The sequence below is a fragment of the Eucyclogobius newberryi genome, unplaced genomic scaffold, assembly GCF_026437365.1.
Source record: "Eucyclogobius newberryi isolate DKJ021-1_F unplaced genomic scaffold, fEucNew1.0.hap1 SCAF_12, whole genome shotgun sequence".
Taxonomy (NCBI): domain Eukaryota; kingdom Metazoa; phylum Chordata; class Actinopteri; order Gobiiformes; family Gobiidae; genus Eucyclogobius; species Eucyclogobius newberryi.
In genome coordinates, this window is record NW_027315746.1 from 1,661,029 (window position 1) to 1,675,724 (window position 14,696).

The following is a 14,696-nucleotide window of genomic DNA, read 5'->3' on the forward strand; positions in this document are numbered from 1 at the left end:
ACCCCCTTTGTAATTATGAGATCCAGAGTGTGTCCTTTGCTGTGGGTGGGGCCTCTCACATGCTGAGTAAGACTGAAGGTTTCAAGGACAGCATCAAGCTCTTTAGCGTTTCTGTCACAAACATTATCAACATGCACATTGAAATCACCTGTAATGACCAAACCATCAAAGTCTGTGCATATGACTGAAAGCATCTCAGTAAAATCATCAATAAAACGTTGGCAGTGCTGGGGAGGCTTGTATAAAACAATGAAGAGAATGGATGGAGACCGTTTTAGCTCCATTTTAAAGGATACATACTCAAATGATGAAAACACCCCAAAAGACAACCTGCGGGTAATTATTTCATCTCTAAAGACAGCACAGACTCCACCCCCTTTTTTGTTTTCTCGTGTTTCAGATTCAAACTTAAAGTTGGGTGGAGCAGATTCTATCAGAACTACATTTCCTGTGTTTTTGTCAAGCCATGTTTCAGTTAAAAACATAAAATCAAGATTATAAGAAGAAATACAATTATTAATTAAGAGAGATTTGTTACATAAGGATCTGACATTTAGCACAGCAAGTTTCAGACTATTTTCAGTGGGACTGGGCTTTATCTTTTCACAGGGAATATGAATCACATTTCTCAGATTGGGCCTGGCTCGCATTTTGTTTTTCCATCTGTGTGATGATGTGACTACAGAAATAGCACTAGGGGGGGCTCTTTTTACATAGGGCCCCGGGTTGGTTTGATTTTTAATGTGACAATAAGTCCCGGCAACGCTGAGACCCAGTGCATCCTAGCTATGGGAGATACCAGGTGAAAGGCGAGGTTGGATGGGTGGTGGGGCTTTTGTAGCCAAGGAGAGTTTGGGACCAGGTGAGAGGCGAGGGGGGATGGGTGGTGGGGCTTTTGTTGGTGTAGTCGGCTTGTGCAGGGAAGAGTTGATACGTATTGACATAGCCCTTGCTATATTGGGCGTGAGTGGAGCCATCTTAATGCCTGATTTGATCAGACTTTCAAAATGGCTGGGAAGGCCCATGGGTGAGAGTGCAGATGAGAAGGAGAATGATGAATCTTTAGTCGGAGTAGATGTTTCAGGGGGAACCCAGGGCTGGTGTGAAGGCAGGGGCGATGACAGGGATGTTGTTGGGCTTGTCACAGATGGGTCCAAGGCCTTTGAAGATTGTTCCTTTGCTGGAGGCGGTGGAGGTGAATGTGGAGCAGCTGGAGCTGAATCCTTTGCTGGTGGTGGTGGAGCAGCTGCTGATGAATCCTTTGGTGGAGGCTGAGGTTGTGGTGCTTTTGATGTTGAAACATTGGCTCGGTCTCTGGCTGATGGAGCAGGAATTCTTCTCTCATTCCTCTCTTCTCTAACTATCTGCTCAGGACCCTGTCCAGGCCCAGTCCAATGCCTCAGAGCGTGGAGCAGGTTCTCTGTCAGCACCCTCACTCCACCTCTGCATAGGTGGGGGCCATTTCTCTTAAACAGGTCCTCTCGTTTCCAGAATAAATAGAAGTTCTCAATATAGTGTAGTCCTCTCGGGGAACACTCTTTGGACAGCCATGTGTTCAGCTGAAGAAGCCGGCTAAACTTGTTTATCCTCCTGTCGATGTTTGGAAGAGGTCCACTTATGAATGTTTTGATTTCCATTTTATCAAGCACGTCGAATAACTTCAAGAAGTCTTTTTTCAAAACTTCAGTCTGTTCCCGCCGCATGTCCACTGCACCCACGTGCACAATCAGCTGTTTAGCTCCTCCATGCTTAGCCATAATATTTGGAAGGAGTGACGTTATCTCAGAAACAGTGGCGCTTGGAAAAGAATGTGTGTTTATCTTTTCATGCGTCACGTGACTTATCGCGCCGTCTCCAACCAAAACAATCTGCGTGACCTTGGCTCCTGGCACAGATCCTCCTCGCTGTATTTTGGCCACGTCATCTTTCCTTTTTTCATTTAATTCCATCTCTGAAAGTGGTAAAAATCTGTTGGTGAGCTGTATTTTAGGCGACTTCACGTTATCTTTATATCGTTTAGGCTTTGCTCCAAGTTTGTTCCAAGAAACTGCCTGGTCTGTCACTGCAGTTTAGGTTGAAAGTAGCAGTTTTTCTTGTAAAAAGTGTGCTCTTCTTACCATCGGTTGACACAGGAATGGTATCGTGAAGAACTTTTTCAGATTCCAAAACAAATATCCATGTTTTCAGCTCATTAATTTCTTGTTGATATTTCCGACAGCGTTCACAGTCTTTCTCCCTTCTTCTCCCGGACATGTCGCTGGCGTCAGATATGTCGTTAAAACTGGAAAAATGTTCTTAAAATCCTTGGTTTACTTGAAAAAGTCTAAAGCAAAAATGTTTGGTCGACAAAAACTGATTAAAAAGCAAAATAAATAAGGAAAGCAGCGATAGCAAGCGGAGCGAGAAAAAAAAGCGTGTGCACTCTTCGGAAGCACAAACAAAACTAGCACTAAACTAGCACTAAAGTAGGACTAAACTAGCACTAAACTAGGAATAAACTAGCACTAAAGTAGGAATAAACTAGCACTAAACTAGCACTTAACTAGCACTAAAGTAGGACTAAACTAGCACTAAACTAGCACTTAACTAGCACTGAACTAGCACTAAAGTAGCACTAAAGTAGCACTAAAGTAGCACTAAACTTGCACTAAAGTAGGACTAAACTAGCACTAAACTAGCACTAAATTAGGAATAAACTAGCACTTAACTAGCACTAAACTAGCACTAAAGTAGGACTAAAGTAGGACTAAACTAGCACTAAACTAGGAATAAACTAGCACTAAACTAGCACCTAACTAGCACTAAAGTAGGACTAAACTAGCACAAAAGTAGCACTAAAGTAGGAGTAAACTAGCACTAAACTAGCACTAAAGTAGCACGAAAGTAGGCCTAAACTAGCACTAAAGTAGGAGTAAACTAGCACTAAACTAGCACCAAATTAGGACTAAACTAGCACTAAAGTAGCAATAAAGTAGCACTAAAGCAGCACTAAACTAGCACTAAACAAGCACTAAACTAGGGCTAAACTAGCACTAAACTAGCTCTAAACTAGCACTAAAGTAGCACTAAACTAGGACTAAACTAGCACTAAACTAGCACTAAACTAGAACTAAAGTAGCACTAATCTAGGACTAAACTAGCACTGAACTAGAACTAAAGTAGCACTAAACTAGGACTAAACTAGAACTACACTAGCACTAAACTAGGACTAAACTAGGACTAAACTAGTACTAAACTAGCACTAAAGTAGCACTAAAGTAGCACTAAACTAGCACTTAACTAATCAAATCAATTCAAATCAATTTATTTTTGTAAGGCCCAAAATCACAACAGTTGCCTCTGAGGGCCACAGGGAGAAATGAATCAACAATGTCTGTGGTGGCGATGAAGTCAGACAATGTCTGTGGTGGCGAGGGACGATGTCCCAGGGTCCTCTGTCCTTAGACTCTCCTTCTCGGCCAGGAAAAACTACAAAAAAAACCTCTTTGGGAAAAAAGCGTAGAAACCTGGAGGAGTTCCAGTGAAGGAGAGATCTGACTCTCACAGACGGACAGACGGACACGAGGGAGACTGGAGCTGGACCCACTCTTCAGGCAGATGAGGGACCGACTGAGGCGAACTGGACCCACTCTTCAGGCAGATGAGGGACCGTCCACACAGGGCAGGGACCACTTCACCAGGGGAGGGGCATCTGGGTCCACAGGTCCTCAGGAGTGAGACAAAGAAAAAGAAGGCGGTGAACAGTTTGCAAGTGGAATCAAAAAATAAATATTGTTTGATAGCATAAGTAGTCAGAAGAAGAAGAGGATAGTGCTCAAGCTGTCATACTTCCCCCAGCATAGTTACTCCTAGGGCAGCGTAGCTAAAGCTGTGGGTTTATGTTTCTGTTCCTAACTAGTCTGACCATAAGCGATTTCGAAGAGGAACGTTTTAAGCCTGGACTTAAATGAAGAGACTGTGTCAGCATATTTAACATGGGTCGGGAGCTGATTCCATAACACAGGAGCTTGGGAGCTAAACGCTCTACCTCCTACAGTACTTTTAGAGACTCTTGGGACCACCAGAAGGCCGGCATTCTGAGAGCGAAGAGCTCTGTTTGGATGATATGGTTCTATAGCATCTTTGAGGTAGGATGGGGCCATGTCATTTATGGCTTTTTAGGTCAAGAGTAGAATTTTAAATTTGATTCTAAACTCGACGGGGAGCCAGTGAAGAGACTCCAGCACTGGTGTAATGTGCTCTCTTCTTTTTGTTCCTGTTAGTAATCTTGCTGCTGCATTTTGAACCAGTTGAAAGCTTTTTATGGAGCTTTTAGGACACGCTGCAAGCAGGGAGTTACAGTAGTCTAATCTAGTCGTTACAAATGCATGGATAAGTTTTTCGGCATCACTTTTAGGCAGGATTCTTCTGATTTTGGCTCTTGTTGCGCAAATGGAAATAGGCTGTTTTACAAGCTTGATTTATATGCGCTTTAAATGAGAGCTCCTGGTCAAATAAGACTCCAAGGTTTCTTACAGTAGAACTGGAGGCTACACTGACATTGTCCAGTGTGGCTATCTGCTCAGATAGAGAGTCTCGTAGATGCTTAGGGCCAAGCACAATGACCTCGGTTTTTTCAGGGTTAAGAAGCAGGTAGTTTAGTGTCATCCAGGTTTTTATCTCCTTCACACAAGTACTAAGTCTGTCTACTTGATCGCTCTGATCAGGTTTCATTGATAAATACAGCTGAGTGTCATCTGCATAGCAGTGGAAGTTAATGCCATGTGACCTGATAATGTTGCCTAATGGCAGCATATAAAGAGTAAACAGAATTGGACCGAGTACCGAACCCTGTGGCACACCGTAAATTACTTTAGAGCTTGGTGAGGAGCTCTGGTTTACATTAACAAATTGGAACCTATCAGATAGATAGGATTTAAACCAGCTGAGGGCTGTTCCTCCAACACCTACATCACATTCTAACCTCTGCAGTAGAATGTTGTGGTCGATGGTGTCAAACGCTGCGCTGAGGTCCAACAGAACCAGGACTGAGACCAGTCCATCGTCAGCGGCTAATAACAAATCATTTGTGACTTTAACTAGTGCAGTTTCAGTGCTGTGGTGGGCTCTGAACCCTGACTGGAAAACTTCAAATAAGTTATTGTCCTGCAGGTGGCGACAAAGCTGTTTTACTACAACTTTTTCAAGGATTTTAGAGACGAAGGGAAGATTTGAAATAGGTCTGTAGTTTACCAATAGGTCGGGATCTAGATTAGGCTTTTTCAGAAGAGGTTTAATGACTGCATGTTTGAAGGACTGTGGAAGTATTTATTATATTAAGAATAGGGTCTATAATTAGGGGAAGAATGTCTTTGAGGAGTCTGCTTGGAATGGGGTCTAGGACACAAGTGGAGCTTTTAGAGGACATAATGGCTGAAGTTATCTCTGCTTGATCAACAGCTGTGAACCTTTCTAAGTTTACAGGTGGATTTATATGGGACGTTAGATTTACAGCTTGGGCTAGTTCAGGGCTAATAACGGGGGTAATTTCATCTAATTTATCTCTGATTGTTTTTATTTTATTATTAAAAAATAGGAGGAAATCATCAGAGCTAAGTGTAGCTGGGATTGAGGGCTCTACTGCACTGTGACAGTTTGTTAGCCTAGCTACAGTGCTGAAAAGGAATTTAGTGTTACTTTTGTTGACTTCTATTAGATTTGAATAATATCTGGTTTGGGCCTTACGCAGAGCCTGCTTATAGGACAGCAGGCAACTTTTCCTGCTTTTAGGGATTCTTCTGTGTGAGAGCGACGAAATAATCCCTCTAACTTTCTAACTCTTTGTTTATGTGAACGCAGTTCTTCGTTTTACCATGGGGAGGCGCTTTGGCCTAATGACCTTCTGTTTTAACGGCGCGACAACGTCAAGAGCAGACTTCAGAGAATTCATGGTCAAGTCGACAAATTGATCACTTAAACTGGGACTAAAGCTGTTCTCAGCAGGATCACATGACACGGTCACATGACACGGTCACATGACACGGTCACTGAATATTGGCTCCATCATTTCTTTGAATTTTGAGATAGATTTTTCAGATATTGTCCTTTTCATAATAACTTTATTTTGTGGGACTGGATGATCTTTAAGAATAAACTGAAAGGTAATTAGGAAATGATCTGACAATATAGGGTTTTGAGGGAGGACACTGAGGTCACTAATCTCTGTTCCATACGTTAGGACAAGATCCAGAGTGTTCTTGTGAGTGTGAGTCGGTTTATTTACATTCTGAGTGAAACCAATGCTGTCTAACAAGGCGCTGAAGGCATTACTGAGAGAGTCATCACTCATGTTCACGTGGATATTAAAGTCTCCAGCTATAACTATTTTATCCCAGGCTAACACTAAGTTTGATATAAAGTCAGAAAACTCTGTTAAAAACTCTGAGTAGGGACCAGGAGGTCGGTAGATAACTATGAACAAAACTCCTTTTTGGTTTTTCATATTTGGACATGTGATTGACAGCATAAGGCTTTCAAATGAGTGAAATGCATTGTTAGTTTTAGGGCTCATGAGTCGCTTGAGTGTGAGATCACTGCCACACCACCACCTCGGCCTGTGCTCCTGGCGGTCTGAAAGTTAACATGGCTGGGTGGGGTTTACATGGGTGGGTGGGGTTAACATGGGTGGGTGGGGTTAACATGGGTGGGTGAAGTTAACATGGGTGGGTGGGGTTAACATGGGTGGGTGGGGTTAACATGGGTGGGTGGGGTTAACATGAGTGGGTGGGGTTTACATGGGTGGGTGGGGTTTACATGGGTGGGTGGGGTTAACATGGGTGGGTGGGGTTAACATGGGTGGGTGAAGTTAACATGGGTGGGTGGGGTTAACATGGGTGGGTGGGGTTAACATGGTGGGTGGGGTGGACTCATTTAGTCTGACGTAGTCGTCTTGTTGAAGCCACGTTTCAGTTAGAGCTAGAAGATCTATGTTATAGTCACTAATTAATTCATTAACTAAGAGCGATTTGGAGGAAATTGCTCTAATGTTTAGCAGTCCACATTTTACGTGTTTATTCATTTGTATATTTGTGTCATTTGTGATTGTTATTTTCCTTAAGTTATTTGGTCTGACGCCTGAAATATTTTTTCTGAGATGTGACTTTTTGGCATTATTTGTACGAGGGACACGAGGGACACACACAGTCTCTATCTGTCTTGAATCTGAACACTTCACATGTGACAGAACGGGCGAGAGTTCAGCGACAGAGGAGCGTCTTGAACTGCTGCTCTGCACCTGGGGCTCATCCCTAGATGGTCACTTAACACGACTAAGACTATCGGTCAAATTCCGAACTAATAGGGATGTACCCTCCGAAGTCGGATGGATGCCATCCCTGCGTATGAGCCCGGGCTTTCCCCAAAACGCACTCCAGTTATCAATAAAGACAACGTTGTTTTGAGGGCACCATCTGGATAACCAGTTGTTGAATGCTGAGAGACGGCTGTACAATTCAGCATTGATCCGATTGGGCAGGGGACCAGAAAATATTACAGTGTCTGACATCGACTTCGCTAGGTCACACACCGCGGCTACTTGAACTTTGAGCACCTCTGATTGTCTCCGCCGGGCGTCGTTACCGCCTGCGTGAACCACGACTCGCCGGAAACGGGTCCTACTCCGCTTTAAGATCCTAAGGTTTCCTTCGATGTCACCCATTCTGGCCCCCGGGTAACACCTAACGCTAGCAGCTGGCAGCTTCACGTCTCTAACAATAGAACTCCCGATTACAAGAGTTTCTCTCGTGTGTTCAGCGGGCGTGTGATCGCTGAGGGGATAAAACCTATTATAGACGCGAAGCTCACGGCGCTCTGAGGTTCGGCGCTTAGCGCCTTGTCCCCTCCGAACTGTCACAAAATGGTCCCTATTCTGTTCCTGGTCTAGTCCCGGCTGCACGGGAGACGCTGAGGGGCTGAGCTCGGCCTTACTGCTACTGCTAATGCTAATGCTACGCCCTGCAGCGCGGTCCGGTAGCCCTCGCGCTAAAACCGAACTATAACTGGACTTAAGCTCCTCTAAACAGCGGATCCGCGCTTCTAACTCCGTAACCCTGGCCTCCAAAACTACCACTACACTGCACTTCACGCACCTATCATCAGAGAAGGAGCCAGGGTTCTGACTCGACATATGACAGCTCAAACAGGTAAAGGTAGATCCAGCCATGACGCTAGCGGCTAGGCTACGCTAGGCTAGTTCAGGCTGGAGCTAGAAAGTGAGGAGGGCTTTTAAATCCACGAAATACTGAAAAGTGAGCGGCTTGAGGCTCCGGATTGTTTGCGGAGAAATCAAACGTTCACTTTCATGTATATGATGCGTAAATAGTGTGTATAATTCGTGGATTAATCGGTAAAAGGCTCTAAGAACGAACAGCTCTGAAAACGCGACACACTCACCGGAAATGACGTACCTTGCACTTAACTCGGACTAAACTTGGATTAAACTAGACTAAACTAGGACTAAACTAGTCTAAACTCTGTGACCTTTAGATAAAGAGCAAAAGTCGTCATGGCGTGTGCTGCCACCTGTGGTGAAACTCTGCCACTGCAGTTTCAAACACACCTTTAGTCTCACTTTAAAAGTCATAAACGCACTGTAAAAAGACCTTTTTAGAGCCTTGACACAAAACAAGAGGCGACGCAAATGTTTTCATAAAAATCTTTATTTCCAGTGGATGATAAATGAACAGCAGTTATGGCAGAAGCGTCGCTCAGACTCTGGACACGCCGCAGCGCTAAATCAAATACTGCCACAGCAACTGATCTGAGGTCAAACACCACGGAATGTAACGCGGGACATGAGACGTTTCACAGCGAGAGCGCCCCCTGAGTCTGGAGTTAAAGGGAGAGACGTTTAGCCAATGGGGGAAAAGAAACATTCAAACTATTTTATTCAGTCAGAAAATGTGAAAATAGAGGTGAAAACACTGCAGGTAAAAGTACTTTTTCTCCTTTAACACAAGATTTTACCAGAAACAAATACTAAACTGTCCAATCTACAAAGTTAGATTTGCATCTTTCATTTAATTTCATTTGTTGTTTTTTGTAGTTTTTCTCATTTTTAATCTTTGTTTTCTTCATATATAATTCTCTCCAAAGTCCAGACACAGAACAGAAGGTTTGTCTGGAACATTCTGGATCGGCGCGTTACGTTTGACAGAAAACCTCCAGAGGAAGTTTCAAAATGGCGGCGTGGCTACATGTTTAGCGGTTAAAGCTAATCCAGTCGTGACGTCGCGCCTGAAACGCGTCACGTCTGCGGCTAAACGTCGTCTTTGGAGGTCGCGTGAGAGACTGACTTCTGTGAGCAGTGAGTCCGGTCTGGAAGGGCATCCGGCTTAATAAACAAACCAACCAAACGCTTGATTACGGATCAGAGCTGCACAATATGTCGCTAAAGCACTGACACTGCGATTGTGGCTGACGCGATGCAGTAATTCATCACAAATACATCACGTTATTTACATCACGTCTGAATATTTCTCTCTCCGTGAAGCAGGAAGCGTGCGTTAGCATGCTAGCGTGTTAGCATGCTAACGCGCTAGGCTAACACGCTAGCATGGCCGCGGAAAGTTGCGGAAAAACCTTGGGAAAAGTTGGGAAAGTGAGGAACACAAACAAAGTTGAGCGTCGTAGAAGGAGGAGAGTAAATATTTGAGCAGCACAAAAGTATCATTTGTGTCGGTAAAAGGAAAAACTTCGGTGGACTCGACATTTCTGCGATTGTGCTTGTCCAGAAAAAGCTACAAATCATCCGGAAGTCTAAATACGTGTCGTAACGTGCTGTTAAATGTGCAGCGAACGCAGCAAAATCCAGTGATAAACGTGTTTAAAGCAGCTCTGACGTTACAGCGTCCTCCAGGGGGCGTGTCACATGACGCTGACATGTGACACGCCCCCTGGAGGACGCTCTCATGTGACACGCCCCCTGGAGGACGCTCGCATGTGACACGCCCCCTGGAGGACGCTCGCATGTGACACGCCCCCTGGAGGACGCTCGCATGTGACACGCCCCCTGGAGGACGCTCACATGTGACACGCCCCCTGGAGGACGCTCACATGTGACACGCCCCCTGGAGGACGCTCTCATGTGACACGCCCCCTGGAGGACGCTCTCATGTGACACGCCCCCTGGAGGACGCTCACATGTGACACGCCCCCTGGAGGACGCTCTCATGTGACACGCCCCCTGGAGGACGCTCTCATGTGACACGCCCCCTGGAGGACGCTCTCATGTGACACGCCCCCTGGAGGACGCTCTCATGTGACACGCCCCCTGGAGGACGCTCGCATGTGACACGCCCCCTGGAGGACGCTCGCATGTGACACGCCCCCTGGAGGACGCTCTCATGTGACACGCCCCCTGGAGGACGCCCACATGTGACACGCCCCCTGGAGGACGCTCACATGTGATACGCCCCCTGGAGGACGCCCACATGTGACACGCCCCCTGGAGGACGCTCACATGTGACACGCCCCCTGGAGGACGCTCTCATGTGACACGCCCCCTGGAGGACGCTCTCATGTAACACGCCCCCTGGAGGACGCTCACATGTGACACGCCCCCTGGAGGACGCTCACATGTGACACGCCCCCTGGAGGACGCTCTCATGTGACACGCCCCCTGGAGGACGCTCTCATGTAACACGCCCCCTGGAGGACGCTCACATGTGACACGCCCCCTGGAGGACGCTCACATGTGACACGCCCCCTGGAGGACGCTCACATGTGACACGCCCCCTGGAGGACGCTCACACGCACCTTGGCCGGCGGCTCATCCCCCTCGCTCGCTTTGCCCCGGAATGTTCCACACTGTGTTGTTAGTTTGTCTCCATGGCGACAGGCAGCCGAGTGACAGGTTGTCAGGGTTTTTTTGTGAGCCACTCAACAAACTGTACTTTAATGTACGACACAGGTTTAGATGAGTTTAATGCCACACTGGGGAACATCCCAACATCTCCATGGAGACGAGCGCCAGCTAAAGTTACATAGCCAAGCTTTAAAATGAGGTGAATTCAGAATAACATTTAAATCTTTGTTATTTAGTTCGATAAGTCAGTGTTTGACTTATACTTTTATTTAGAAGTTGAATCCAGTGGTCTACCATTTTTTAAAACTTTTTAAATATTAAATACATATTTTTAGCCGGAAAACAAACTTGAAATAAGCAAAAACAAATATCTTGAAATTATGTCAAACTAAATTGATCCAAAAGAAAAAAAATTACAACTGAATTTCAGTCATTTCAGTGGAAATTCCTTCTTTTTTTTTTTGGAGAGTTTGATTGTCAAGCTGCATTTTCTCTGTTTTATTATTTATAAGTGATTTTTGTGCTTTTCAGGTCCAGTTTCTGTCAAAGTGTCAACAATAAATATAAAATTAGACATATATTATTTTCAATCGTTCAAAAATGATCTCAAAATTACAGTGCGATCTACAGCAAACGTTCAAATATATTAATCTTCAAAATCAAAGTGTACCTCTTGGTAGATTAGAAAGCCTTCATATATCGTACAAACAATCTATTTTCTTCAAAACTATAAATAAATGTTAATATTTTCTACAAAAGCGTACAGTTCTGGGTCTTCGGGCCGTTCTTTGGCGGAGCTGGAGGATTGTGGTTCTACAAAAGGTTTCGTACATTCGATGAAAAAATATCCTCTTTGTTGTCATAGTTGCATAAAACGTTGGTCTTTTTGGATGAGACGTTTTCGTGAGGATTTGCCACAGTTTTTCTGAAGGAAACGACAGATTCAGCATCAGCAGAAATTCTACAAAAAGAAAAAAAACAAATTTAGAAAACGTGCATTTTATTTTGTATTGTTCAGATAAATGTGTCTAAAGCCGACTCTGGACCTGACTCTGGACCTGACTCTGGACCTGACTCTGGACCTGGACCTGGACCTGACTCTGGACCTGTACCTGGACCTGACTCTGTACCTGGACCTGACTCTGGACCTGGACCTGACTCTGGACCTGGACCTGGACCCGACTCTGGACCTGGACCCGACTCTGGACCTGGACCCGACTCTGGACCTGGACCTGACTCTGGACCTGGACCTGACTCTGGACCTGACTCTGGACATGCTCAGTTAGGGCTTCTGTCCGCTCTGGTTCTAAAGCTCATGTTTGAGGGCGGAGCATGAACGGGCCTCTGACCACGCCCACAGACTGAGCAGCTGCAGGAGAAGAAGAGCCAAGCTTCCTGCAGTACTGCTCATCGCCTGTAGAGGCTTCAGCAGCAGAAGAGCGGGGGAAACGGGCTAATGTGGATATATTTTAGAACAATTCATATGTAGTTGTGACACACGGTCATTTTAGATTTGATTGGCCAATCACTGATTGTGAATATGATCTAAAATTTCCCGCCGTAGGTAGAGCAAGAGAGAGAGAGACTCACAGAGGCGGCGTCTGCGTCCTGAGGCAGAATGTCCATCCCAGCCAACTGCTCCAGGATCAGGCTGCTGTCGTTCACCTGCAAACACCACACAACACAAACTCGTTACTAAACTGCTGAGTACAAACTTGTAGCACTAGAAGTACAAACATGGGCGTGTCCTCACCGACTCCGCCGCCATCGCTCCCACGTTCATGTTGGAGTCGGAGAACATCAGGCCGGACTGAGAGAACTGGGACTGGCCCTGGTACAGACTGACAAAAGAGAATATCTTAATATTTGTTCACATTTTCTCAAGACTAACGGTGATTTGTGACTATAAAACAGTAATTAATTATAATAAATATAGCTGCAAGCGGTGATGATCGGCCCTTGCCACGCTGCAAGAGTCGCTAACACGCCCGAATTTTCCTTTTTTTAAACCTACTGCTGAATCCATGACGCTATCTCGTTTTTGTTTGCGGCTCCGAATAAAAATTTGGATAACCTTTCATGGTCCACACTCCTGAAGATGAGTCTCACCAAATGTTAGATTAATTGGGCCAACGCCCAAGGAGGAGTTTGTAAAAGTATAAAGTGTGAGCATGTTCACATTTCAGAGATCTGGCGATTTCCCCATTGGAATATCATGGGAGGTTTCTGTCATCGCTACGGCTACGCCCTAACAAATATGACATGGGTCTCATCGACATTTTTGAACAGGATGCCAAAATGAAATTTTGTGCCAAATCTCGTAAAATTTCCAAAAACTGAATATTTTACCCTCCATATCAAGTTAATTTTCATCCTGCAGGGGGCGCTAATGCGCCAAAATAACTTATCTTCAAGTAGGTTTAGGGCAAAGTGTTTAACAACTGATTCAAATTTGACGCAATTCGGACATTGTCTGTGCAAACGGCAGCAAATTTAAAATTTGGGACATTTATGAAATTCTAGCTAGACTGTGACAGATATCAAAGTTATTTGGATGAATTTTGATGTCCCACTCCTCAACACCATTTTCACCAAATTTCAGCTTTTTAGGGCCAACAGGAGGAGTTCGTAAAAGTACGACGTTTGGAAAAACTCCAGTCATGCTTAGCCATTTTTGATCCAATATGGCCGACATTTGGTTGGGCGGACGGCGTTGCCGTAATAATATTTTTTACTTCTCTTGTCACCATCTACCTCTGCGCCAAATTTCATGATTCTACGATCAGATGTATATTTTGTCATTTCTTATCTCTCAATGCATTTTTGGTACATTTGGGGGCGCTGACGCACCAATTTTTTTCATTTTAGAAAAGGGAAATAGCCAGAATGTAGAGAGGCACGATTTTTAGAGGTGTGAACATTTTTGTGACTTTTCGTCAATGTTCACTGGGTGAAAAATAGGGGGGTTGGTCCCGAGAAGAAGAAGAAGAAAGAAAGAATAATATTCCGATGTGAAAACAATGTTTTCCATTTTTCAAATATCATAAAATATACATTTTCATTCATGGTGTGGGTCCCTGGTCACTGACGGATACTTTTGTTAATTTTGAGTGGGCTCCGCCCACTTTGTGTTTTTGGCCCTCTGAACAGTAATAATGTTACATTTTTGCATCACATGTTTATATGCACGGAACATGCAAGAGATGGAACGTATTCGTGAGCTACTTAACGGAAACAAGAGCTTGTTTAGTGTGCACTTCGTGTGCACTTTCACAGCCGTGCTTCGTACAGCTTTACGGAGCTCATATGCCCCTCGCCGGCTTGTGGCGCTCGGGCCTAATAACCGATCATCGTAATCATCAGGACTAAACAGACGTAGTTTTCTCACTTGTTGCTGGAGATGTTTGCGCTCTGACTCCAGCCGTTCAGGTCTGTGCTGGGCTGGTGGTATCCAGGAGGTCCTGCTTGACCCTGGACCTGGGCCTGGACCTGGACCGGGTTTTGAGCCTGGTGTCTGGGAGAGAGCAGAGGTCTGAAGCCTGAGGAGTCCGGCTGCTGCTGCTGCTGCGGGGGCATTCCTGCAGAGGGCGACAGAGACAAGAGGGAGGAAACCACTGTCAGTGTCGAGCAATAGAAGAAGTAACGGCTTCGATTTCTAAAGCTACGAGAACCTTTTTGGACAATATACAACATCTGTATTCTTATTGTGAATAAAGTTTTGTTTTAAAATGAACTTTCAGTTGAGAGTTCACATTTTAGTCTTCACCCTGAGCTGTCGTGTTCTTTAGAGACTGTACGCTCTTTAGTCTTCACCCTGAGCTCTCGTGATCTTTAGAGACTGTACGCTCTTTAG

The 14,696-nt window shown here is 45.0% G+C and overlaps 1 protein-coding gene across 1 annotated transcript in view; it reads right to left on the bottom strand.

Annotated features, from left to right (window-relative positions):
• Positions 1–10,765: 10,765 nt before the first annotated feature.
• LOC140355899 (nuclear receptor coactivator 2-like) overlaps positions 10,766–14,696 on the bottom strand; it is a 55,156-nt gene continuing 51,225 nt past the window's right edge. Inside the window, exons 19-22 of the mRNA XM_072440544.1 lie at positions 14,232–14,421; positions 12,597–12,684; positions 12,434–12,508; positions 10,766–11,804 (exon numbers count right to left, since the gene is read on the bottom strand). Of these exons, the coding sequence (XP_072296645.1) occupies positions 11,793–11,804; positions 12,434–12,508; positions 12,597–12,684; positions 14,232–14,421 (365 nt within the window). The 3' untranslated portion in view covers positions 10,766–11,792. The remainder of the gene's footprint in view (positions 11,805–12,433; positions 12,509–12,596; positions 12,685–14,231; positions 14,422–14,696) is intronic.